At 37.4% G+C, this 26,773-nt stretch overlaps 1 protein-coding gene across 8 annotated transcripts in view; it reads right to left on the bottom strand.

Moving 5' to 3' along the window:
• The window catches only part of LOC136030846 (very low-density lipoprotein receptor-like), a gene marked incomplete at its 3' end in the record, with an annotated part of 166,904 nt that overhangs the window by 103,159 nt on the left and 36,972 nt on the right, over positions 1–26,773 (bottom strand). For 2 of the 8 annotated variants that reach the window (XM_065709901.1, XM_065709892.1), the window contains 3 exon segments: positions 14,340–14,444; positions 17,870–17,989; positions 22,760–22,882. In XM_065709901.1, the coding sequence (XP_065565973.1) occupies positions 14,340–14,444; positions 17,870–17,989; positions 22,760–22,882 (348 nt within the window). 8 annotated transcript variants of the gene reach the window in all.

Genomic DNA, 26,773 nt, shown 5'->3' with positions numbered 1-26,773 from the left:
CCTTTTGCTTTAGCTGTTTGGAGCCATTCATCATCTTCTATAATTTAGCATGCATCACACTTAACTATTGTTTGATTCTTTAATTTTAAGTCATACGGAGGCAAGGCAACAATTTTGACTGAAATAGGAGACTGTGGCGTCCTTTACAGACACATAATTCTTATACAAGTTATACTTTCTTGAGAGGCAATCGATAGTTGAAAACAATAAAAAAAAAAACATTAGTGTCACTTGATTCTTTTTTAGCGGCGCTAAAATGACTCATTTCTTCATTCCATTGTAATTTTGAGTAGTCTAACCACATTTTCGTTGTGCCATCTTTTCGTTTGCAATTCAATATAATGCTTGCGTTCTTAGTTCCATGCCTCTTGCTTCAGGTGGTCGGAGTCATTCGTCATCTATATATATAAAAATAAGTTGTCTGTGTGTGTGTATGTCGAGTGACGTCATGTTTGTGTGTCGACTGACGTCATGTGTGTCGACTGACGAAATTACAGACTGGGACATCGAGAGAGAAATGACAAGCGGGACACCGGAACATAGGGAATATAAATGACAACCGGGACACTCAAAGAGAAAGCGACCGGGGCACAAGAAATGTTCGATTAGCAATCACCATCAACAAAGCACCGGGACACAGGGAATATAAATGACGACCAGGACACTCAAAGAGAAATTAGAGACCGGGACACCGGAACACAAATGACGACCGGGACAAAAATGACGACCGGGACACCGGGAATATAAATGACGACCGCGACAATCAAAGAGAAATTACACACTGGGACACCAGGACACAAATGACGACCGGGACACAGGGAAACAACGACAGCGGGGACGCCGGGGGGCACAGGGGGATATATAAATGATGACGGGGACACAGGGAATGTTCGATAAGCAATCACCATCAACAAAGCTCAAGGGCAATCATTAGAATAATGAGGTATAGATCTGAATACAGATTGTTTTTCCCATGGACAATTATATGTTGCATGTTCAAGAGTCGGTAAACCTGACAATCTATTTATATGCAGAGACAATGGGACAGCCAAGAATGTTGTATATTCGCAAGTTTTACGTAGTTAAAAATATATATATATATATATCTATCTATATTCACAGGTGGGACACAGGGACACAACTACAATGGCGCGTAACTAATATGGGGCGTAACGACTTACGCGCGGGGGGGGGGGGGCTTGGGGGGTGGTGGTTGCGAAGCGCCCCGGACAGCTAGTCTTGTATAATTTCGCTTGTGTCATAGATGCCAAAACGCAACTATCACCCCCAGGAAAAATAATGTAAGTCGCTCTTTAAATGTATATGAATGTGAGTTCATTCACATGAAAAATGTGTTTCCATAATTTATGGTCTAAAGAAGTTTTCCTAAGTCAGGGCCTATTTACATTATTTTTTCCAGGCCAGAAAATCTCACTTTACCAATTTTCAAAATAAAATTATTGAACTGTTTTCAAGGAAAAATATATTTTTACAGCAACTACCCCATAAATGATTGTTATAGTTGGAAATATTATGTTGAAGGCGATGAAAGTGAGGCGCAAAGGTCGCAAACAGAAGCACTTACTGTTTAGTTTTGATTTTAATAAGTTTGTAGTTAGATGTATGTAATCACGACTTTTGTATATGACCCTAGGGTTTCCCAACACCTAGTTGGTGGGGGCGCTTCGCGCCCCTTCCCCCCAAGCCCCCCCCCCGCGCGCGTAAGTCATAACGCGCCATATTAGTTACGCGCCATATTAGTTACGCGCCATTGTAGTTGTGTCTCTGTGTACCACCTATGAATATAGATAGATTTATATATGTGTTTTGAACTACGTAAAACTTGCGAATATACAACATTCTTGGCTTTCCCATTGTCTGTGCATATACAAAGCCTTATGTACTAATAACGACGTCATATGCAAACGCTCTTTTTACAAACAAACAAACATGCATACACACAACTCGTTTTTATATCGATAGATAGATAGATATATATAATACAAATTAACTGCATAAAACTTGCGAATAAACAACATTCTTCGCTGTCCAATTGTCGCTGCATATAAATAGATTGTCAGGTTTACCGACCCTCGAACATGCAACGTACAATTGTCCATGGGAAAAACAATCAGTATTAAGATCAATACCACATTTTTCTAATGATTGACCTTGAGCTTTGTTGATGGCGATTGCAAATGCTAATCGAATTGGGAATTGCAATCTTTTAAATTGAAAAGGCAGATCCGTTGGAATCATGGGAATGCGAGGAATAAGAACAGCCTCACCCTCAAAAGGCCCTGTCAAGATTATGGCCTTTATTACGTTTTCCATTGTTTTTTTACGGCAAGTCGCGTACCATTGCAAAGCTTTGGTGGGTTGATATTTCTTAATAGTATTATTGGTACGCCTATTTTTAGTTGTAGCACGTGTGGTGGAAACCCTGAAAGATCCACGGAATTCAAAAATTCAGATGGATAGTTAACCGCCTCATTTGGTTCCAAAACTGTGTCGACTGACTTGTAAAGAACTGCCTGGTCTCGAATCTTGGTCAAAACAGTATTGTTGATTTCGTGGACGTCTATATTTTGGGTGCAAGAATCGCTCTTTCACTTAGCCATTTATTATTTTTATAATTGTTTAGAATATTCGGAAATACTTTTTCAATCAATTCATTTTTGGACGTCACTAAATTACAGAATTCAGCAGGTAGTTGCATACGTCCTGAAATTGAGTCTACTGGGAGCTTTCCGTTTCCAATTGCCAGTAATTGATCTGAAAATGTTTGACCAGAGTCATCGTTTTGCAATCGGACACGCATATTTGTAGTTAATTTTAATGTTTTTACGTGTGCCCATAAATTAGAATTTTTCAGGCAAGCATTCATTTTGTCTGCAGGGGTTGATCTAGGTATTATAGGTAATGTTTGCCTGAAATCTCCCGCAAGCAATATTAATGTGCTGCCAAAGGGTTTCGAATTCCCTCGCAAATCTTTCAAACATTGATCCAGAGCCTCGAGCGATTTTTTGTGTGCCAGCACTCGTCCCAAATAATAAGTTTGCATTGCTGCAATACTTTACCTATCCCAGATGATTTGGAAATATTGCACGTGGGAGTTTCTGTGGAATGCAAATTAAGAGGCAATTTCAAAGCAGAATGAGCAGTTCTTCCACCAGGCAGCAACGTTGCGGCTATTCCGGACGACGCAATTGCCAACGCTATATCATTTTTTGATCGAATTGATGCCAGAATCAGTTTTATCACTAACGTTTTACCAGTACCTCCTGGCGCATCCAAAAAGAAAATTTCTCCAACGTTGTTATCGACACAATGCATTATCGTATCATAAATGTCTTTTTGTTCTGACGTTAACTTGGAAATGTTATTTTGTAGATACGACAATAGATCACTCGTACTGTAACTTCGTTCACGATCCAATTCTACACATGTCGAAACAGCAGCGGTACGATTAGGTGAAGGCATTCCCAAATCCTGAAGAGGTTTGTTTGCCATACATACGCACAAATCTTCTATAATAACTAAAGTGTAGTTATAAATTTCTGATGTAAAATCAAAAGTCATATCTGACGTCTCTAACCGTTTTCGATGGAGTATATCTTCGGACATTTTTCATATATATTTTTCCCATAACTCTGTAGGAGCTGATGGAGAGCAAGTTGTTAGTATGATGCCAAACAATGCACGAATTTGGCTTGGAGTTGACGTTTCGCACGCGTCATTGATGCAGTTATCCCAGTGTTGGTCATTCTCCAATAAATTCGGAGCTTGGCATGCACTACGGTAAGTGTCATTTATAGTACCGTTTACAGTTCTCAAATACTCAAAGGACGTCGGACCGGGTACATTCACCAAAAGCAGGCGTAGAAAGAAGCATTCATGTTGATTGGGGTGAACGGTGTAGAGTCTTCCTATTGTGGTATTTTTGAAGATGGTAGGTTGGCCGTCGACTGACTTACCCTGTTTTCGACGTTCAAATACTTTATTTTTAGTATTCCACGTGTAATACGAAGGCACTTCAGTATACAGCAGTTTTTCGCAAAAGAATCATTTTTGCAGAGCGAAAAGAAAGCGGTTAACTTTGTATCCGGTGGATTCAGGGCTCTTTGTTGCACGTTGGTGTCCGAGAAATAAACACGTTGACCATTCTGTAAATGTACCGCTAAGTGAACAACAGCTGGACTACGTTCATGTATCGGAAATGAAAGAATTCGCCAAACAGCTTCATTACTGCTTATGTATCTTCCAGCCTGATATTGTACGATTTTGTCGATATCTTTGATTTCGGAATGCAAGCCAAAACTGCCATGTCACTGCCTTTGTTGACGTATTTACATATGTATTTGATTGCCTTTACGGAGTTACAGTATTCAACGTTTATGTGTGCATTAAATGTTTTTGATAATAATGGGGAATATGGAACAACCCACTGGTTATCTACTTCGATGGTGGTACCGTTACGCTTCTTTATTATTGCTGTTTTACCGCCATCTTCAGTAGATCTTCTTCTATATTGTGGGTAACCATCATTGCCAGTAATTGTGTTGGATATTAAAAGTCGAGGATATTGCTTTGTGCACCTTCCTTTGGCCATGCATGGTGAATTTTCGTTCAATGCACCGCAAGGTCCATGTATCATATTTTTTACAAAAATATCATATAACTCCTTATCGATATTTTCATCAGGTATTTCAGCGGAAATCACATCCTCAATTTCGTTAGACGTAATTTTATTATGTATCCGGATTAGTATATGTGCCTGTGGCAAACCTCGTTTTTGCCATTCCACTGAGTACAACCAGCGTCGCACTGACCCAAACACTTCAAGTTTTACTATGTAGTTTATCAGTGATTTCAACTTTTGCCGGAAGACACGGGCCGTAATGTCATGTCTATGAACCGCCGATTGCCCTTGAAGTAAAAGCTGCTGTATCTCGTCCCAAGATTGATTACATGTAAATGTAATAAATAAATCTGGACGACCATAGAGACGAACATACGCAATAGCATCTTGAGCATATTCATGCATATGACGGGGACTGCCAGCATATGACGAAGGTAAAATCGTTAATCTTCCAACGTTTGCGGTATTACCGTCATTTACAACTGCATCTCGCAAATGAATGTATTGTTCAGAGCGGAGCTTGGTCTGATTCATGCGGATATATAGCAAACGTTCTGATTCAATTTTTGCATATATATCAACGACATATTGGTGAAACAATTGACAGCATTTTAAAATATAATTCTCTCCATCCTGCCGAATCATTAGTCTATAGGAATAATAATGCATTGCACTGCATTTCTTATTCATTTCTTTGTAAGTGGCTGGATACATCAATTTAATATTAAAGTGATAGCCGTCGGCTCCATCCCAAAAAATGATAGGATATTGTAGAGCATCGTAGCATCGATGAGTTTCAGCAATTCTTACCAACTGAGCGTTTCACTTATGAAGATAATATCTCGAGGTAAAAACTGATCACCGACCATAACGATTGCCACTTCGTCGATAGTTGGAGCATTGTATCTACGCACATGTTGGCCAGGAGGCGTTTTGTCAGCGGAAATAACAATTTTATGCGTATCAGTAGGCATCAAATCGACGGCTGTTTTGAACAGACACACTAAAATATTACTTTCGTGGAAAAGATGTTGCAATTGGGAAACGATTGTCCTTTCAACGTTGGGAGAAATTTCGCAACGTGCATTCAATTCAGAATTTCTATCACTGATGAAGTACAATTGTAAAAATTTATGATTCTCGCCTGAGAATGGTAGAAGGGACCCTGCTTTATGATAAATTTGCCCTTTTACTTGGAAAGTAGGCATAAATTAATCTGGATTTTCGATTTGGGCACCAAACGACGTCATTTGGAAACATGAGTTATATTTTCTGATCTGTGATAAAAAAACGCTTAGATTCTGACGTAGTTCCAGTAAGCAAAGTTTTCAATGGCTCTGGTGGAGCAGCCAATAGAGGAAGTTTAACTTTTCCTGAGGCGCAACACATTCCCATTGTTTCACCATTGAATTTCAAGGCCTTGCAATAGGGAAAAATTTTAGACATAGTCCCGATTTGAACACATCTACTATAATCATCGACTGGGCTGTACCCCCAGCTTTTAAAGACTCTTTTGTACAGGTTTTTTGTTTTTTTGCTAAACCCCCGCTCTTGGCTTCGGAAAGGCCCTCTTTTAATTAACAAAAAATTGAAATGAATGAATAATGGAATAACTTCGAAAAATGTTAAACACAAGAGGACAGGAGAACCATTGCGCCGGAACTAGTAATTAGTAACAATGAAGTCCCCCCACAAAAAAAACCTGTACAAAAGAGTCTTTAAAAGCTGTGGGTTTGGGGGGCGGCAGCCCCCCAACTGCCTCTTCTAATTCCTGTACGTTTTAAGGTTCGACTTTGGGACGCAGCCTCTTTAACTCTTTAAGAAAACGAAGTTTTTTTCATATTATGTTAGAATGAACACTGACAAATTGAAAAACATTGAAAAAGATAGAATGTTACCAAAAAGCAAAACCAGGCTTGCGGTTCAAAGAGAAAGGGCCAGATTAAGAATGTGCAATTTACGTCAACGAAGGCGTGTCGAGGAACTACCAGAGCAACGCGAAACCAGACTTGCTTCTGAAAGAGAAAGTAAAAAAAGAAGGCGTGCCGAGGAATCACAAGAACAGCAAGAAAACAGGCTTGCGGCTGATAGAGAAAGTAAGAAAAGAAAGCGTGCATAGGAATCACAAGAGCAACCTGAAAATTATCGCCTGGCATTCAGGTACAGCCCAGTCGATGATTATAGTAGATGTGTTCAAATCGGGACTATGTCTAAAATTTTTCCCTATTGCAAGGCCTTGAAATTCAATGGTGAAACAATGGGAATGTGTTGCGCCTCAGGAAAAGTTAAACTTCCTCTATTGGCTGCACCACCAGAGCCATTGAAAACTTTGCTTACTGGAACTACGTCAGAATCTAAGCGTTTTTTATCACAGATCAGAAAATATAACTCATGTTTCCAAATGACGTCGTTTGGTGCCCAAATCGAAAATCCAGATTAATTTATGCCTACTTTCCAAGTAAAAGGGCAAATTTATCATAAAGCAGGGTCCCTTCTACCATTCTCAGGCGAGAATCATAAATTTTTACAATTGTACTTCATCAGTGATAGAAATTCTGAATTGAATGCACGTTGCGAAATTTCTCCCAACGTTGAAAGGACAATCGTTTCCCAATTGCAACATCTTTTCCACGAAAGTAATATTTTAGTGTGTCTGTTCAAAACAGCCGTCGATTTGATGCCTACTGATACGCATAAAATTGTTATTTCCGCTGACAAAACGCCTCCTGGCCAACATGTGCGTAGATACAATGCTCCAACTATCGACGAAGTGGCAATCGTTATGGTCGGTGATCAGTTTTTACCTCGAGATATTATCTTCATAAGTGAAACGCTCAGTTGGTAAGAATTGCTGAAACTCATCGATGCTACGATGCTCTACAATATCCTATCATTTTTTGGGATGGAGCCGACGGCTATCACTTTAATATTAAATTGATGAATCCAGCCACTTACAAAGAAATGAATAAGAAATGCAGTGCAATGCATTATTATTCCTATAGACTAATGATTCGGCAGGATGGAGAGAATTATATTTTAAAATGCCGTCAATTGTTTCACCAATATGTCGTTGATATGTATGCAAAAATTGAATCAGAACGTTTGCTATATATCCGCATGAATCAGACCAAGCTCCGCTCTGAACAATACATTCATTTGCGAGATGCAGTTGTAAATGACGGTAATACCGCAAACGTTGGAAGATTAACGATTTTACCTTCGTCATATGCTGGCAGTCCCCGTCATATGCATGAATATGCTCAAGATGCTATTGCGTATGTTCGTCTCTATGGTCGTCCAGATTTATTTATTACATTTACATGTAATCAATCTTTGGACGAGATACAGCAGCTTTTACTTCAAGGGCAATCGGCGGTTCATAGACATGACATTACGGCCCGTGTCTTCCGGCAAAAGTTGAAATCACTGATAAACTACATAGTAAAACTTGAAGTGTTTGGGTCAGTGCGACGCTGGTTGTACTCAGTGGAATGGCAAAAACGAGGTTTGCCACAGGCACATATACTAATCCGGCTACATAATAAAATTACGTCTAACGAAATTGAGGATGTGATTTCCTCTGAAATACCTGATGAAAATATCGATAAGGGGTTATATGATATTGTTGTAAAAAATATGATACATGGACCTTGCGGTGCATTGAACGAAAATTCACCATGCATGGCCAAAGGAAGGTGCACAAAGCAATATCCTCGACTTTTAATATCCAACACAATTACTGGCAATGATGGTTACCCACAATATAGAAGAAGATCTACTGAAGATGGCGGTAAAACAGCAATAATAAAGAAGCGTAACGGTACCACCATCGAAGTAGATAACCAGTGGGTTGTTCCATATTCCCCATTATTATCAAAAACATTTAATGCACACATAAACGTTGAATACTATAACTCCGTAAAGGCAATCAAATACATATGTAAATACGTCAACAAAGGCAGTGACATGGCAGTTTTGGCTTGCATTCCGAAATCAAAGATATCGACAAAATCGTACAATATCAGGCTGGAAGATACATAAGCAGTAATGAAGCTGTTTGGCGAATTCTTTCATTTCCGATACATGAACGTAGTCCAGCTGTTGTTCACTTAGCGGTACATTTACAGAATGGTCAACGTGTTTATTTCTCGGACACCAACGTGCAACAAAGAGCCCTGAATCCACCGGATACAAAGTTAACCGCTTTCTTTTCGCTATGCAAAAATGATTCTTTTGCAAAAAAACTGCTGTATACTGAAGTGCCTTCGTATTACACGTGGAATACTAAAAATAAAGTATTTGAACGTCGAAAACAGGGTAAGTCAGTCGACGGCCAACCTACCATCTTCAAAAATACCACAATAGGAAGACTACACCGTTCACCCTAATCAACATGAATGCTTCTTTCTACGCCTGCTTTTGGTGAATGTACCCGGTCCGACGTCCTTTGAGTATTTGAGAACTGTAAACGGTACTATAAATGACACTTACCGTAGTGCATGCCAAGCTCCGAATTTATTGGAGAATGACCAACACTGGGATAACTGCATCAATGACGCGTGCGAAACGTCAACTCCAAGCCAAATTCGTGCATTGTTTGGCATCATACTAACAACTTGCTCTCCATCAGCTCCTACAGAGTTATGGGAAAAATATATATGAAAAATGTCCGAAGATATACTCCATCGAAAACGGTTAGAGACGTCAGATATGACTTTTGATTTTACATCAGAAATTTATAACTACACTTTAGTTATTATAGAAGATTTGTGCGTATGTATGGCAAACAAACCTCTTCAGGATTTGGGAATGCCTTCACCTAATCGTACCGCTGCTGTTTCGACATGTGTAGAATTGGATCGTGAACGAAGTTACAGTACGAGTGATCTATTGTCGTATCTACAAAATAACATTTCCAAGTTAACGTCAGAACAAAAAGACATTTATGATACGATAATGCATTGTGTCGATAACAACGTTGGAGAAATTTTCTTTTTGGATGCGCCAGGAGGTACTGGTAAAACGTTAGTGATAAAACTGATTCTGGCATCAATTCGATCAAAAAATGATATAGCGTTGGCAATTGCGTCGTCCGGAATAGCCGCAACGTTGCTGCCTGGTGGAAGAACTGCTCATTCTGCTTTGAAATTGCCTCTTAATTTGCATTCCACAGAAACTCCCACGTGCAACATTTCCAAATCATCTGGGATGGGTAAAGTATTGCAGCAATGCAAACTTATTATTTGGGACGAGTGCTGGCACACAAAAAATCGCTCGAGGCTCTGGATCAATGTTTGAAAGATTTGCGAGGGAATTCGAAACCCTTTGGCAGCACATTAATATTGCTTGCGGGAGATTTCAGGCAAACATTACCTATAATACCTAGATCAACCCCTGCAGACAAAATGAATGCTTGCCTGAAAAATTCTAATTTATGGGCACACGTAAAAACATTAAAATTAACTACAAATATGCGTGTCCGATTGCAAAACGATGACTCTGGTCAAACATTTTCAGATCAATTACTGGCAATCGGAAACGGAAAGCTCCCAGTAGACTCAATTTCAGGATGTATGCAACTACCTGCTGAATTCTGTAATTTAGTGACGTCCAAAAATGAATTGATTGAAAAAGTATTTCCGAATATTCTAAACAATTATAAAAATAATAAATGGCTAAGTGAAAGAGCGATTCTTGCACCCAAAAATATAGACGTCCACGAAATCAACAATATTGTTTTGACCAAGATTCGAGACCAGGCAGTTCTTTACAAGTCAGTCGACACAGTTTTGGAACCAAATGAGGCGGTTAACTATCCATCTGAATTTTTAAATTCCGTGGATCTTTCAGGGTTTCCACCACACGTGCTACAACTAAAAATAGGCGTACCAATAATACTATTAAGAAATATCAACCCACCAAAGCTTTGCAATGGTACGCGACTTGCCGTAAAAAAACAATGGAAAACGTAATAAAGGCCACAATCTTGACAGGGCCTTTTGAGGGTGAGGCTGTTCTTATTCCTCGCATTCCCATGATTCCAACGGATCTGCCTTTTCAATTTAAAAGATTGCAATTCCCAATTCGATTAGCATTTGCAATCACCATCAACAAAGCTCAAGGTCAATCATTAGAAAAATGTGGTATTGATCTTAATACTGATTGTTTTTCCCATGGACAATTGTACGTTGCATGTTCGAGGGTCGGTAAACCTGACAATCTATTTATATGCAGCGACAATTGGACAGCGAAGAATGTTGTTTATTCGCAAGTTTTACGCAGTTAATTTGTATTATGTATATCTATCTATCTATCGATATAAAAACGAGTTGGGTGTATGCATGTTTGTTTGTTTGTAAAAAGAGCGTTTGCATATGACGTCGTTATTAGTACATAAGGCTTTGTATATGCACAGACAATGGGAAAGCCAAGAATGTTGTATATTCGCAAGTTTTACGTAGTTCAAAACACATATATAAATCTATCTATATTCATAGGTGGTACACAGAGACACAACTACAATGGCGCGTAACTAATATGGCGCGTAATGACTTACGCGCGCGGGGGGGGGTTTGGGGGGAAGGGGCGCGAAGCGCCCCCACCAACTAGGTGTTGGGAAACCCTAGGGTCATATACAAAGGTCGTGATTACATACATCTAACTACAAACTTATTAAAATCAAAACTAAACAGTAAGTGCTTCTGTTTGCGACCTTTGCGCCTCACTTTCATCGCCTTCAACATAATATTTCCAACTATAACAATCATTTATGGGGTAGTTGCTGTAAAAATATATTTTTCCTTGAAAACAGTTCAATAATTTTATTTTGAAAATTGGTAAAGTGAGATTTTCTGGCCTGGAAAAAATAATGTAAATAGGCCCTGACTTAGGAAAACTTCTTTAGACCATAAATTATGGAAACACATTTTTCATGTGAATGAACTCACATTCATATACATTTAAAGAGCGACTTACATTATTTTTCCTGGGGGTGATAGTTGCGTTTTGGCATCTATGACACAAGCGAATTTATACAAGACTAGCTGTCCGGGGCGCTTCGCAACCACCATCCCCCAAGCCCCCCCCCCCCCCGCGCGTAAGTCGTTACGCCCCATATTAGTTACGCGCCATTGTAGTTGTGTCCCTGTGTCCCACCTGTGAATATATAGATATATATATATATTTTTAACTACGTAAAACTTGCGAAGATACAACATTCTTGGCTGTCCCATTGTCTCTGCATATAAATAGATTGTCAGGTTTACCGACTCTTGAACATGCAACATATAATTGTCCATGGGAAAAACAATCTGTATTCAGATCTATACCTCATTATTCTAATGATTGCCCTTGAGCTTTGTTGATGGTGATTGCTTATCGAACATTCCCTGTGTCCCCGTCATCATTTATATATCCCCCTGTGCCTCCCGGCGTCCCCGCTGTCGTTGTTTCCCTGTGTCCCGGTCGTCATTTGTGTCCTGGTGTCCCAGTGTGTAATTTCTCTTTGATTGTCGCGGTCGTCATTTATATTCCCGGTGTCCCGGTCTTCATTTTTGTCCCGGTCGTCATTTGTGTTCCGGTGTCCCGGTCTCTAATTTCTCTTTGAGTGTCCTGGTCGTCATTTATATTCCCTGTGTCCCGGTGCTTTGTTGATGGTGACTGCTAATCGAACATTTCTTGTGCCCCGGTCGCTTTCTCTTTGAGAGTCCCGGTTGTCATTTATATTCCCTATGTTCCGGTGTCCCGTTTGTCATTTCTCTCTCGATGTCCCAGTCTGTAATTTCGTCAGTCGACACACATGACGTCAGTCGACACACAAACATGACGTCACTCGACACACACACACACAGACAACTTATTTTTATATATATAGATGACGAATGACTCCGACCACCTGAAGCAAGAGGCATGGAACTAAGAACGCAAGCATTATATTGAATTGCAAACGAAAAGATGGCACAACGAAAATGTGGTTAGACTACTCAAAATTACAATGGAATGAAGAAATGAGTCATTTCACAGCTTTTAAAGACTCTTTTGTACAGGTTTTTTTTTGTGGGGGGACTTCATTGTTACTAATTACTAGTTTCGGCGCAATGGTTCTCCTGTCCTCTTGTGTTTAACATTTTTCGAAGTTATTCCATTATTCATTCATTTCAATTTTTTGTTAATTAAAAGAGGGCCTTTCCGAAGCCAAGAGCGGGGGGTTAGCAAAAAAACAAAAAACCTGTACAAAAGAGTCTTTAAAAGCTGGGGGTTTGGGGGGCGGCAGCCCCCCAACTGCCTCTTCTAATTCCTGTACGTTTTAAGGTTCGACTTTGGGACGCAGCCTCTTTAACTCTTTAAGAAAACGAAGTTTTTTTCATATTATTTCTGTACGTTTTTCTACAATCCATGGTGGATGTAATTTAATAATTCCTGTACTCCTCGTACAGGAATTACGAGAGGAACTTGGGTGGCTGCCGCCCCCCCTGCTTTTAAATCATTGTATAAAATAGAAAAAAAAATAGATAGAATGACCGAAATGTTTCTTTTGCTCATAAGAAGCTAATATTCTGTTATCTCTCAATTGATAAGCTGTCCAGGTGTTATCAAAATTATACACTTTTATTTTGATGTTGTGAAAAAAACCGCCCGTCAGGGACTTGAGCCCTTGACCAGAGGATTAAAAGTCCCATGCTCTACCGACTGAGCTAATCACTTGCATGTGTGTAAATATAACTTCTCAATAACTTTTAAAATTTCAAATTAACATGGGCTCTTATGGAGAGATATGCGTTAATTAAGTAGCTAAAGCGTGGTTTCTGGAAAACAGGGAAGGAGCTATCGGATCGAGCTGAAATTTCGCGGATAAGCTCCTGGGCCGTAGGGGACCTTAACTTGTGAATTTCAGCCCGATCGGACAACGTTAAAAGGGGGTGGGGTTGGGGGGTCGAAACTTTCGGGGGGTTAAGATTTTCCTACGAAACTTTCCAGGAAAATTACTCGGAGAATTCCGCATCGAATGAGTCCTCGTACACCCAGATCCGATGTCGGCTGTGACCTGTAGGCGTCGAGGAAAAAAAAGAAAATGAAATTTAAGTGCCTATGCGTGGTTTCTGGAAAACAGGGAAGGAGTTATCGGATCGAGCTGAAATTTCGCGGATAAGCTCCTGGGCCCTTGGGGACCTTAACTTGTGAATTTCAGCCAATCGGACAACGTTAAAGGGGGCTGGGGTTGACGGGTCGAAACTTTCGGCCAGATTTTCCCCATGAAGGAAAAGTTGGAGGGGGATGAAATGCACCCCTCCCCATCCCTCTGCGACCACTGGAATCGAAGATCGCTTAACATTGTCGTGTGTCGCCTCTTTATAGAGGCACGAGTGTGCCTCCTTGATTGACTGTTAGAAAAAATTTTACGTGCCAAGCATGCTAACACTCAACAATTTATAATAAACCTCAGGATTATAAATATCTGTTATAAGGTTTTCGAATTACTTTAATCTATTGTCAAAATATATAGAAATATTTATGCAATTCCCAGTTTCTACATTTTTAGTTTCAGTTTGCTTTTCAGTTTAGTTTCATTTTTATATATAGATAAGATATAATCTGGCGTAACGGACAGACAACTTATTTTTACATATATAGATACATAAATCACAATTATTGGTCGCTTAAAGAGAGTAGAAATATTGTTTGTTATTAAAGGCTATACCTTCATCTGATCCATCTCCACAATCATCTTCTCTATCGCATACCCAATGTTTTTGAATACACCTTCCATTTTTACAAGTGAACTCATCGGTTGTACATGTGCCATCTGCAAGAAAAATCGTGATTTAGAAAAATGTAAGCGGTAACATGTTCAAAAACTCGAGAAAATTTTGATTTCTGCACATTGGCCAGTACTGAATGTTGAACATGATTGCATTGATTGTCACATGCTTATGCATCGAACCAAAAATTTTTAGGGGAAACAGTTCAGAAGTAGTACACATTAAACACACTTTTTACCTCCCCCTACACCCCTTCTAGGAGAAACCTGTGTGTACCTATGATTTAACACGTTCTTTCTAAAAATATAAAATCAAATTAGCTCAATTTGCCATTTGCGACCTTCCTGTAGAGCTTTTCTTTCTAATTACGAAACAACGGCTAAAGAAGTAAAAACTATTTTAAAATTTAACTCAATTAAGTTTGAAGATTGACGGAGAAACTAGACGATATTAGGGAATAGTAATTTCCAAGCCTTGGGAACAGTTTTCTTTCTCTTCTTCATGTAGAACATTGGCCTCGATTTTCCTTGCATTTGGAGGGTTTCAGTTTGAAATTAGATTAAGTCTCCTTCCAAATGGTTTGAAATTGATTCAAAGCGAAGAATCAAAGGGTCCCTTCCGAGAGAAAATAGTTATTCTATTATTTTAAATCCCATACAGGTTGCATCAAATTTCAGGGGAAAATTGAATGCATCATATTAAATATTACTCTGGAAATTAAATCTTTGTGACAAAGGAAAAGAATGTGTGAACATAGCAGCAATGTTTATTAGAAGGGAAATGAAAGATACCAAAAGTTGGCAAAATCAAGTTCCATATAAGGGAGTTCATTTCAAGGGAAATGGAATAAACCAAAATTTGGTAAGAGGAATTTCTCATGGAGGAAGTTAACTCCCAGCATCCCTTCAGAAACGTCATCTCAGAGGAGTTAGAAGGATATCTTCCAAATTAAAGATCAAGAAATTCGTAAAATGCTAAAAGTGGGAAATTAGTTAAATTGAGCTTTCTTCAGCCATCGGGAAAATTTTTGGATATTGTCCCACAAAAAATGAAACCGAGATATATACATATTCAAAGTTTAGAGAAATCATGAGTGAAAAATAAACAGTTGTGAACTGCTTATATTGTAAATTTTTTTCCACGAAAGTATCACTAACATTTCTTAAAAGGAAAAAAACAAAATTAAGTGTCATATTCCAAAATAATTGCCTAAAATTTAAGCTGTAATCTAATATTTTAGTTCTTCAGCTGAAAAAAAAAACAACTTTACAAACAAAATCAACCTGTAAGAAAACTATGCCAGCTTAAGACGAATTAAATCCTGATTACAGTAGATGAATAGCTGCAACCTAGTAAAGATCATACCAAAACCAAAACGTTTAAAAATGCGTTTAAAATATGTAGTGAGAAAATATAGAATGTTACAGCTTATTCAGGAATGGTAATTATTATTTCGATTAGTCTTAATAGTAAAATATTGTTCGGAAAGCAAACTTACAGGAAACTTGAAAAAGAAAAGCCTGAAACCCTCAAGAATGGCGTCAGATAGAAACAAAAACACCATTGGAATTGCCATTGTCAAAAACCCTGTTTAGCAAACTTACAGTCCCGCACCTTAAACAACAAGGAAATATTTTTTTTTTTTTTTTGCATGAGCAGCACTGTTTTGTCCTCGTTTATTTTTCTGCTTTCTTTTTCTTCGTCGCTAGTGGGACTTTGAAAAATCATAGAGTTGTTTAAGCCAATGTTAGATATCTATATATATAAAATATTATATATATAAATACAAGTTGTCTGTGTGTTATGTCTGTCGAGTGACGTCATGTTTGTGTGTCGACTGACGTCATGTTTGTCGACTGACGAAATTATAGACCGGGACATCGGGACACAAATGACGACCGGGACACCGGGACATAGGGAATATAAATGACGACCGGGACACTCAAAGAGAAAGCGACCGGGACACAAGGAATGTTCGATTAGCAATCACCATCAACAAAGCACCGGGACACAAATGACGACCGGGACACAGGGAACATAAATGACGACCGGGACACTCAAAGAGAAATTACAGACCGGGACACCGGAACACAAATGACGACCGGGACAAAAATGACGACCGGGACACAGGGAATATAAATGACGACAGGGACACAGGGACACAACTACAGCGGGGACGCCGGGGGGCACAGGGGGATATATAAATGACGACGGAGACACAGGGAATGTTCGATTAGCAATCACCATCAACAAAGCTCAATGGCAATCAGTAGAATAATGAGGCATAGATCTGAATACAGATTGTTTTTCCCATGGACAATTATATGTTGCATGTTCAAGAGTCGGTAAACCTGACAATCTATTTATATAACGCAGAAGTTTCTAATTGTAAAATGACTGAAGAACCTACAATGGCAACACCCGAGGAAGCTGCTCAAAACGAATGTATTCAAGCCGAAGTAGCTGAGTTGGTAAAGCGTTATGTTTCAGGTTCTAGGTCCGACAGGCTCCAGGTTTGAACCTTGGCTTTAGCATTAATACAAAAGAAGAAAAAAACTAAAAAAGGTAAAAACTACAAAAAAACTACAAACAAAAAATTGCTGGCAATTGGAAACGGAAAGCTCCCAGTAGTGGGAAAGCCAAGAATGTTGTATATTCGCAATTTTTACGTAGTTTGAAACACATATATAAATCTATCTATATTCACAGGTGGGACACAGGGACACAACTACAATGGCGCGTAACTAACATGGCGCGTAACGACTTACGCGCGCGGGGGGGGCTTGGGGGGCGCAAAGCGCCCCCGCCAACTAGGTGTTGGGGTGGCGCAAAGCGCCACCCCAACAGCTAGTAATCTATATTTATGAATGCGACTTGATAACAACATCATAAAGTGTCATCACACACCCAAAAAGCGCACTCTGGGTGTCATTTCAGGTATGGGAAGACTGGAAAGAACGAAAAAAGTTCTATCATAATCTTAATAATCATAATCATAAGTTCTATCATCGGTTGTACACGGTTTCTTTTACCTATGTCCTTTCTTCACCAATCATTGTTATTTATGCAGCTAGAACAAAATCTTAGAAAATAATAGAAAATCTGCTAGTACATTATGTTTGCTACAGAAAGTTTTCATACAGTGCGTAAAGTCAATGACCTGTGCAAAAACTCTTGCTTTTGCGGTCACAAAATTATTGCGTACAATTTATGGAAAGCTTTATGAGCCTGCAAACTCTATTGGCGCGGTATGAACCACAAGCGAGTTACTAAAATCCAGAGATACTGGGGAGAATCCCAAGGATTTTGCTTTCCCATGGACGCCAGGACGAGCCAAATATGCAGGATTAACTCTATGAAACAGGATTTAGCCTACTGCACATCAGATGTTATATTTAAGAAAAGAACGCGAAAAGGACAGAATACTTATTCAGTGAAATTAATTTAATTGTAAGGTTAGTCTACTCACTACAGATTGCTTCGTCTGATCCATCAAGACAATCAATAGAATGATCACAAAGCCAAGCAGAGGGTATGCAGTTACCAGGCTCGGAGGGACAAGCATACTCGTCTTCGTTACAACTCCGTGCTGCAAGCGAAGCAACCATGTTAGTACAGCAATTCTTTTTAAATCTTGTATGTTTCAAAACGGATTCAGAAGAAAAAGCCACTCATATAAAGGATTCAAAATATAAACAATTTTCCAAAGGCTCCCACAGCTACATTTTTTTCTTTTTGTTTTGTCTCTTTATCTAAGATGAAACAGCACACACATTAAGGATGCACCAAAGAGAAAAAATGTTGACATAGCACAGTCTGAGACCTTTGAACACAAATGGCAAAAAAGGAAAAAAAACATATATACATATATATATATATATATATATATATATATATATATATATATATATATATATATATATATATATATATATATATATATATATATATATATATATATATATATATATATATATATATATATATATATATATATATATATATATATATATATATATATATATATATATATATATATATAAGGGTGCGATTTTTATCGACTGATTTAGAATATCGCAAGTAATCGGGTGAAGGTCATTGAAAACGGAGTCGCACCACAAAGCATACAAAATTTGGCTCATAAGGTAAAACATTCCTTTTTTGCATGAGCACGCAGCTTGGTAGGGTTGGTTCAAAAACCTTTATAATACACAAGAATAGCCCAGCCACTCTAAACAAAATATGTTCAATCAATTTGCCGAATCCGTACCTGCATCTTATGTGGTTTTCACAATAATCTGAAGTTCCCACTTTTCTCAATTATTATTTATTTCTTTTTTAAATATAATTATGGCTATAACTTGAAAGTTCGGCTTTCACATTTTTCAACTGCCAAGAAAAATCTTCGTTGATCACCTAATAATTATAATAATATATGAATACAGAAAGAAGTAAGAGTTTACAAGTTAGAGTCTATCAATAGCGGTGATGGTATTTAAGGTACCATACAAAAGTTACACTACCATTCTTTCAGATTTGCGTCAGAGTAAATACTTATTCTTCTGCATTCCTATTGTTTTAATGTTACAAGGTATGTAACAGATTTTAAAATCATTCGATAGCAGATCGAACTTTATTGATTTACTAATTTACATTTTTAGGCTTTTCGCTTTTATTATTATTATTATTATTGATACGTGCATTGAAAAATGCTTTGAAACCTGAAAAATAGGAGATCCCCAATCTCTGTAAGCAAATTTAAGTCGTTTTTTAAGCAATTAAATAAAAAAAAACAAGTTTTTTTTAGCTGAAAGTAAGGTGCGACATTAAAACTTAAAACGAACAGAAATTACTTCGTATATGAAAGGGGCTGCGTCCTCATCAACGCCCAGCTCTTTACGCTAAAGTTTGACTCTTTCTCTCAACTCTGCTTTTTAAAACAGTGAAAAACTTTAGCGTAAAGAGCGGGGCGTTGATGAGGAAGCAGCCTCTTTCATATACGAAGTAATTTCTGTTCGTTTTAAGTTTTAATGTCGCTCGTTACTTTCAGCTAAAAAAAAAAAAATTATTTAATTTCTGAACGTTTTTGAATCAATGCATGTTTTGATTTTGGCTCTCCGCAGAGGAATAATTAACACGAAATTTGCAAGTTTATTATTTATTTTTTTTTTTTTTTGGCTAAATGGCTTTGTGATAGTTTTGATCGAATGATTTTGAGAAAAAAAGGAACGGTGGAGGCAGCCTAGTTGCCCTGCGATTTTTTGGTTAGTTAAAAAGGCAACTAGAACTTTTAATTTTTTACGAATGTTTTTATTAGTAAAAGATAAACGTAATTTATAAATTAGCTTACGTAATGAACTTTTGTAATCTCATGTTTTTATTACATATATGAGGGGTTCATCCCCTCGTCACTACCTCGCTCTTTGCACTAAAGATTAAATTTTGTCCCAATTCATTAAGAATGACCCCTGAATCACAAAAGCCGTAGAATAAATAGTTGAAATCACTAAAAATACTTTAGCGTAAAGAGCGAGGTATTAGGAGGAGGTGAGCCCCTCATTTGCGTAATAATTTCTGTTCGTTTTAAGTTTTAATACTGCTCCTTACTTCCAGTTGAAAAAACTTTTCATATTTATTTTTTCATTGTTTTTTTTTAAATAATGCTAGAAAATCCTGCGCTCCCTTCATGGAAATTTTCTTCCCCCATGACAAATTCCTCGATGGAAAGTTCCCCCAACATACAAACAAACAAATAAACACGCACCCGTGATTTGTCTTCTGGCAAAAAATACGAAATTCCACATTTTTGTAGGAGCTTGAAATTTTTGATACACGGTTCTCTGATACGCCGAATGCGATGGTATGATTTTCGTTAAGATTCTATGACTTTTAGGGGGTGTTCCCCCCTATATTCCAAAATAAGGCAAATTTTCTCAGGCTCGTAACTTTTGATGACAAAGACGAATTTTGATGAAACTTATATATTTAAAATCAGCATGAAAATCTGATTCTTTTGATGTATATTTTAGCATCAAAATTCAGTTTTTTAGAGTTTCGTTTACTATTGAGCCGGGTCGCTCCTTACTACAGTTCGTTACCACGAACTGTTTGATGAAAACAATTATCAACGGAAAACAAGGAACAACATCAAAACTTAAAACGAAAAGAAATTATTCCGTATATGAGGAGGCCAAAATCAAAACATGCATTGATTCAAAAACCTTCAGAAATTAAATTTAAAAAAACAAATTTTTTAAATGGAAAGTAAGGAGTGACATTAAAACTTAAAACGAACAGAAATTACTTAGTATGTGAAAGTGGCTGCTTCCTCATCAACGCCCCGCTCTTTACGTTAAAGGTTTTTACTGTTTTAAAAAGTAGAGTTAAGAGAAGGAGTCAAACAATTGTTAAGATTTAGTGTGAAGAGCCGAGTTATTAACGAGGGGACAAACCCCCTCATATATATAATCAAAAATATTTTTGATTACGTAGCAAACTTACGTTTGTTACATAAGTTAATTCTTAAGTTACGTATTAAAAGTTAAAAATTAAAAGTTCTAGTTGCCTTTTTAAGTAACCGAAAAATTGGAGGGCAACTAGGCCTCCTTCCCCACCCCTGATTTCTCAAGATCGTCTGATCAAAACTAAGAGAAAGCCATTTAGCCAAAAAAAAAAAGAATTAATATACAAATTTCATTTTAATAGTTTATGTACGGAGAGCCAAAATCAAACATACATTAATTCAAAACGTTCAGAAATTAAATAAAAAAAAACTAGTTTTTTTAACTGAAAGTAAGGAGCCATATTTAAACTTAAAACGAACAGAAATTACTCCGTATATGAAATGGGTTGTCCCCTCCGTAATCCCTCACTCTTTACGCAAAAGTTTGAGTATTTGCCACGATTCTACTTTTTAAAACAATTAAAAACTTTAGCATAAAGAGCGAGGGATTATGGAGGGGACAACCCATTTCATATACGGAGTAATTTCTGTTCGTTTTAAGTTTTAATGTCGCTCCTTACTTTCAGTTAGAAAAACTAGTTTTTTTATTTAATCTTTCTGAAAGAATTGTGGCAAAAAGTCAAACTTTAGCGTAAAGAGTGAGGGATAGAGGAGTGAGCTACCCCCTCATATAAAGAATTATTTCTATTTGTTCTAACTTTTAATATTACTTCTTACTTTTATTTATAAGTAACTTTTCTTTTTATTTCATATCTGACCGTTTTTCAAACCATGCCGAAAGTCCCCCTCCCATGAAAGCATCCCCCGCAAAATTTGCCCATGGATAACTTATCCCGTAAAAATCCCCCCGCGCAATAATGTCCCCAAGCAATTCCGTCTCTGCCAAAAATTCTCCGACAATTCCTCCGAAACATCTCCACATGTAAAATTAAGCCACCAAAGAGAAAGTAAGACCAATAAAAAGAATCCCATGTATGAATTCTGGCAAATCCCCCGTGTATAATTTCTCCTTGAAAATTTCCCTCAGAAATTTCCTCCCCACCTTCTCCCCATCATGGATAGTCCCCCGGCAGAAAATTCCCGAGCCCAACGAATGTCTATATATTTCTCAATAACAAATATTATAAGTAAACAATGGACAAATTTCATAACTTACAGCCCTTTCCCAAGAGGCAATGGGGGGGGGGGTTACGACATTCCTAGGAGCATAGTTTATTGGGCCTTTCAACTGTGTTCAACAAAACAGATATTCAAAATTTTACATTTTTTTAGATAGGAGCTTGAAACCTGTACAATTGAGTTCCCCGATACGTTAAATCTGATGGTGTGGGTTTTATCAAGATCTTCTTACTTTTTGGGCGATTCCCTCCCTCCTTTTCTGAAAACCAGAGAAATTTTATCAGGCTCGTAGCTTTTAATGGATAAAATTAAACTTTACGAATTTTATTTGTTTGGAATCAGCAGAAAAAGACAAACTCTTGGATGTATTATTTGTTTTAAAAATTCCTTTTTTTGGAGCTTAGGTTGTTATTGGACCGAGTCGCTCCACACTTACAGTTCGTTATCACAAACTGTTTGAAAGTCTAAGTAACATCATGATCCTTGGTGAATCAACTGATACGAAATTAGCAAACTCAATGATTTAAATACCTTGTATTTACGTATTTTCCTCAAAAATTTCCCAGTGAAGTAGTTTCAGACATTTCTTTACAAGAAAATCCTATCGACGCAATCGCACACATACTGATCCGGTGACCTCAATAATATAGGAACAGACGAGAGGCAGCAAACGAAATTGCACATGCACAATAAGTAACAACAAAATGTATATATCAATTCGGCAGCATACCAAGCAAAAAAAGATATAAGGCAAACTGAAACAATCGTAGCGCTTACTGCAGTTTTCCTCGTCAGAGCCATCAACACAATCCTTTGCGCCATCACATCGCCATCCTACAGGAATACATTTCATTGGATCGGAACAACGAAACTCGTCTGCGCTGCATGAAGCAGGTGCCTCTAGGTAAGAAAAAGCGTGCAAACAAAAAGGTAATAAGAGAAAGAGGCAACAAAGCTCAGATATTTTAATTTTTATTTTAAAAATGTTAAACTACCTAAGCGGGTGAAGATCACAAAAAACAAAGCGAACAGCAGATAATTTGGACCGATATTCACGGTCCGTCCCTGACACGGAAAGAAGACCAAATTGCAGTGCAAAATTTGAAATAAAAACAATAAAAGCCAATGAAGTAAAGGCACAATCGCAACAGACACAAAAATAAGAATGAATATACAAAAGAAAAGTCTTAGGTGACTAAATATTTCAGATCTAAATTAATACACTTTTTTACTTTTTCTTATTCTTTTTCTTTTTAATTTGCTACGATTGTACCATTGCTTGATTCTTATCTTAGTTCTTGACGTTGGAAAATTTCTATATGAAAGTTCTTCCGTAAAAATATTTGTACGAGCAAAAGTATTGACAATAATAACCAGAAAAATTGTTCTTTGAACAGCCATTATCTGAATATTACATCATGTTTGCATTAAAAGCTGCGACATAGTAAAGAGCCATTCACAACTCATAGTAACCGAAAATTCAATAATACGTTTTTAAACAAATTTATGAATCCAAAAGAATCGCCATATGACTCTGATTTAAACGAGATACACATGGAAAGCACTGCCATCTTTGTTAATCAAAAAGGTGATATGTTACACAGTGTAAATTTTGCAAGAATGTTTACTATTAATGAATCTATTATTTGTTGATGGCTTTTTTTTCACCAGAGGCACCTCATCTGGAAGAGGGGATCGTATAAACTTCGAAGGAGCTCATTCGATTGGAAATTGAAAGTTATAGTGCCCTCTTTGAGAATCAAAAGTGATAAGAAGGCACCCAGCCCTCTCCTCCCACGTCCTTTCCCCCCAAACACATCCAATTAAAATTTTGAGATAGGAATTTTGTTATATATTAATATAATATAATATAATTAATAGAATTTTGTTTTATTATATATGAAATATTCGATTTATTTTCATTCGTTCTTTCCATACATCTCGATTACTAAGAATTTCTATTTACTTGTCTTCGTTGTTTTGAAAAATAAAAGCATAGTTTTCAAAAAGCATAGTTTTCAAAAAAAATGCAAATGACAACAAGTTTTATACTTTTACGGTAAGGAAAAGGGCAGTAGCCACCCTCCTGTTTGTAGTAATTTTGTGTTGTTTCAAGTTTGCCTTAAATATTCAATTTAACCTTTGCTCGTTTGAAGATTTGTTTATTCATCCATATTAGTACCATTACCTCTGTGCTTACTTTGACTGTTTATTTTGATTTCTGTTCAATTTAGGTTTCAATTTTTTTTTTTTTTTGTAGTAACTTCTGGTCGTTTTCAGTTTGAATTATCAGAGGAATTTATTTCTGCTGGTCATATGTTTAATATGATTTTTTACTTTTGCTTGAAAAACTTTTTTTTAGAGAATTCCTTTTTAATTAATCTGGAGAACCACGGAATATCCAGGAGAGTAGACTTACTTATATGATCGCATGTGTTAAGTTAACAGGATGGGTTGTAAATATCAGTTTGACAAAAAGTGCAACACATCACCTTTGGGGTTTAACATGGGGAATATCTTCACTTGTCTGATTTAAAATAACAATAAAACTGTGCAGCAGGTATTTATTGAAACTAACTTTTTTCATATTTTAAAAAAACCTGGACAAATTTTTCAATTTGGAACTCCAGAGTACATAGACCATTGTCTCTAAAACTTCAGGTCGTGGTCGTTGGGGTTCGTCATCCCATGAATAAAAGGTCACAATTAGTCAAAGAAAATAATTAACTCTTATGTACCATGGACTTTTTACTTATTAATTAATACATATCAATCGAAACTAAATTCGAATCCTAAATAAAAATTAAAAAGTATGAAGAAGCTAATATTAGTCAATAATAATTAATGGAAAATTAAGATTTTCTGACAAAATAGACAATTTGCTCAATTATTAGTTTATATAAGAGGTCGAGAGGTTATTAGTCAATAATTTTGGATGGAGGTTCACGACATAAAAAATGATGGAAATGCAATGATATAGATCGAATTATTATATAGCTGATTAATTAGTATGATTATTGTAGAGGCAAATAAAAACTTTCACCACAAAATAATGCGTATTTACAATTTGTAAGCCTTATGAAATGCTTCAAACAAGATGTACCTGTTCTGCTGAGCCAAATATACCTTAATTTTGAGACGAAAAATCAAACATACCACGCAGCCGAACAATCCGAAACAGAGATCGGATCAGTGTTGCCTCAGCAAAGAGCCATCCATATATACCCACAATCTGTTATTTATTTACTTTTTTTTCACCCCAGTCACTTCGCATGGAAGGGACCGTCAAGGAATCTTTGAAGGGGGACCTCTTAATTGTCTAATGGAAGTCATAGCGCCCTTATTATGAATCGCAAGTGATTGAAAGGGGACTAGCTCTCATCCATAACCTTTTTCGTTAGCCGGCCCCTTTACACCCCCAAGTCATCCGATCAGAAATTTTGAAGTAGCCATTTCATTTCGATAGTTTAAAGGTGCAGTGAATGTGTCACTGGGGATGTCACGACCCCGTAGTCTCAAAGGCAAGGGTGATAAATAATGAAAATTGTCAATTATTCACAGATACGTTCATAAAGGAAAAGGGAGGTCTTCTTTGAAATTGGGCGTACGATTGCCACCAAACTTTCAAGTGTATTTCTAAGGTTGAAAACGACCAAATATTTTGTTGTGTGTGTGGGGGGGGGGAGGACACAAATACACGAATTTTTCCATGATCAGTTTGATGCTTATAACCGCCAAATCCATGGGCTTTCCCAGACACTCTCGTATGCAAGGGATGGTAGTAAAAATTTTGGAGGGGACTCTACTATCCCCAAGTTCTACTGCACTATTTAGTGCCAAAAGTCGTTGAAAAGCAACAAGTAACTCTCCTTTACTGTTTCCAATCCCCCCCCCGTAGCCCACAATGATTTAGTAATTCTTATTTCATTCAGAGACGTCAAAAAGCCTGATGGTGGTTATGGGTGAACCCTACAATAGGTTACCCTGATGTTTAAATATATTGTACAAACCTGCTTAAATACGCTGAAACCTTGTATATAAATAGTAAATGTTCCCATTTAAAATTGGTAAAAACAGTTCTCCTAGTAGCGCTTACTAGCCCTCCCCCCTCCGTCCAAGATTTTTGGCAGCTATTATGATTCCCTGCCCTACCTTTTCCACCTCTTTGCCGGTTGACGTGTGTGTAACATTCTACATTACATAAAAAGAGATTTTTGCAGTGGGATGGGCACTATTACCCCCTCCCTGCAGCATCAGTTACAAGCGTGTAAACCAAAAAACCTCCCTACTAATTAATAGGGACTGTATATCAATTTATACATCCTCCTCCCTTCCCAAAAACTTGTTCTACTTTTATCTGGACGCTCAATGAGAGTTATGATATTTGAGCATTAAAATGTACTCTCTGAGGCATTTACACCCAACCCCTGCCCACAAAATGACCCACCACCCATCATTCCTAATCACCTTTTTTTTAGCTTCTTTTTAATAACTTCATAATAGAATAATTTGTTTTATGGAATATGAAGTAAATTAGCTTAGTTAGCCTAAATGAAGCTTTAAAAGAAACTTCAGAAACATTTCTTATGGAACAAGAAGGGACTTACCACCACACAGTCCCCTTATTCAAGCTTAGTCTAAATGAGGGGAGATGATTTATGAATTCCTACCCCCCTCCCCGTCTATAACTGTATCTATGTTTGCCTGAAGGCTGAAGGAGAATTAGAAAGTTTGGGCACGCTCTTTTAGGCATCTGTCACCTGCCCTCCTAAGCCTACACAATGACCCACC

This window comes from Artemia franciscana, chromosome 1 (assembly GCF_032884065.1).
Source record: "Artemia franciscana chromosome 1, ASM3288406v1, whole genome shotgun sequence".
NCBI lineage: Eukaryota > Metazoa > Arthropoda > Branchiopoda > Anostraca > Artemiidae > Artemia > Artemia franciscana.
Note: the sequence above shows the minus strand (reverse complement) of the source record. Positions and strands in the feature narration are given on the sequence as shown.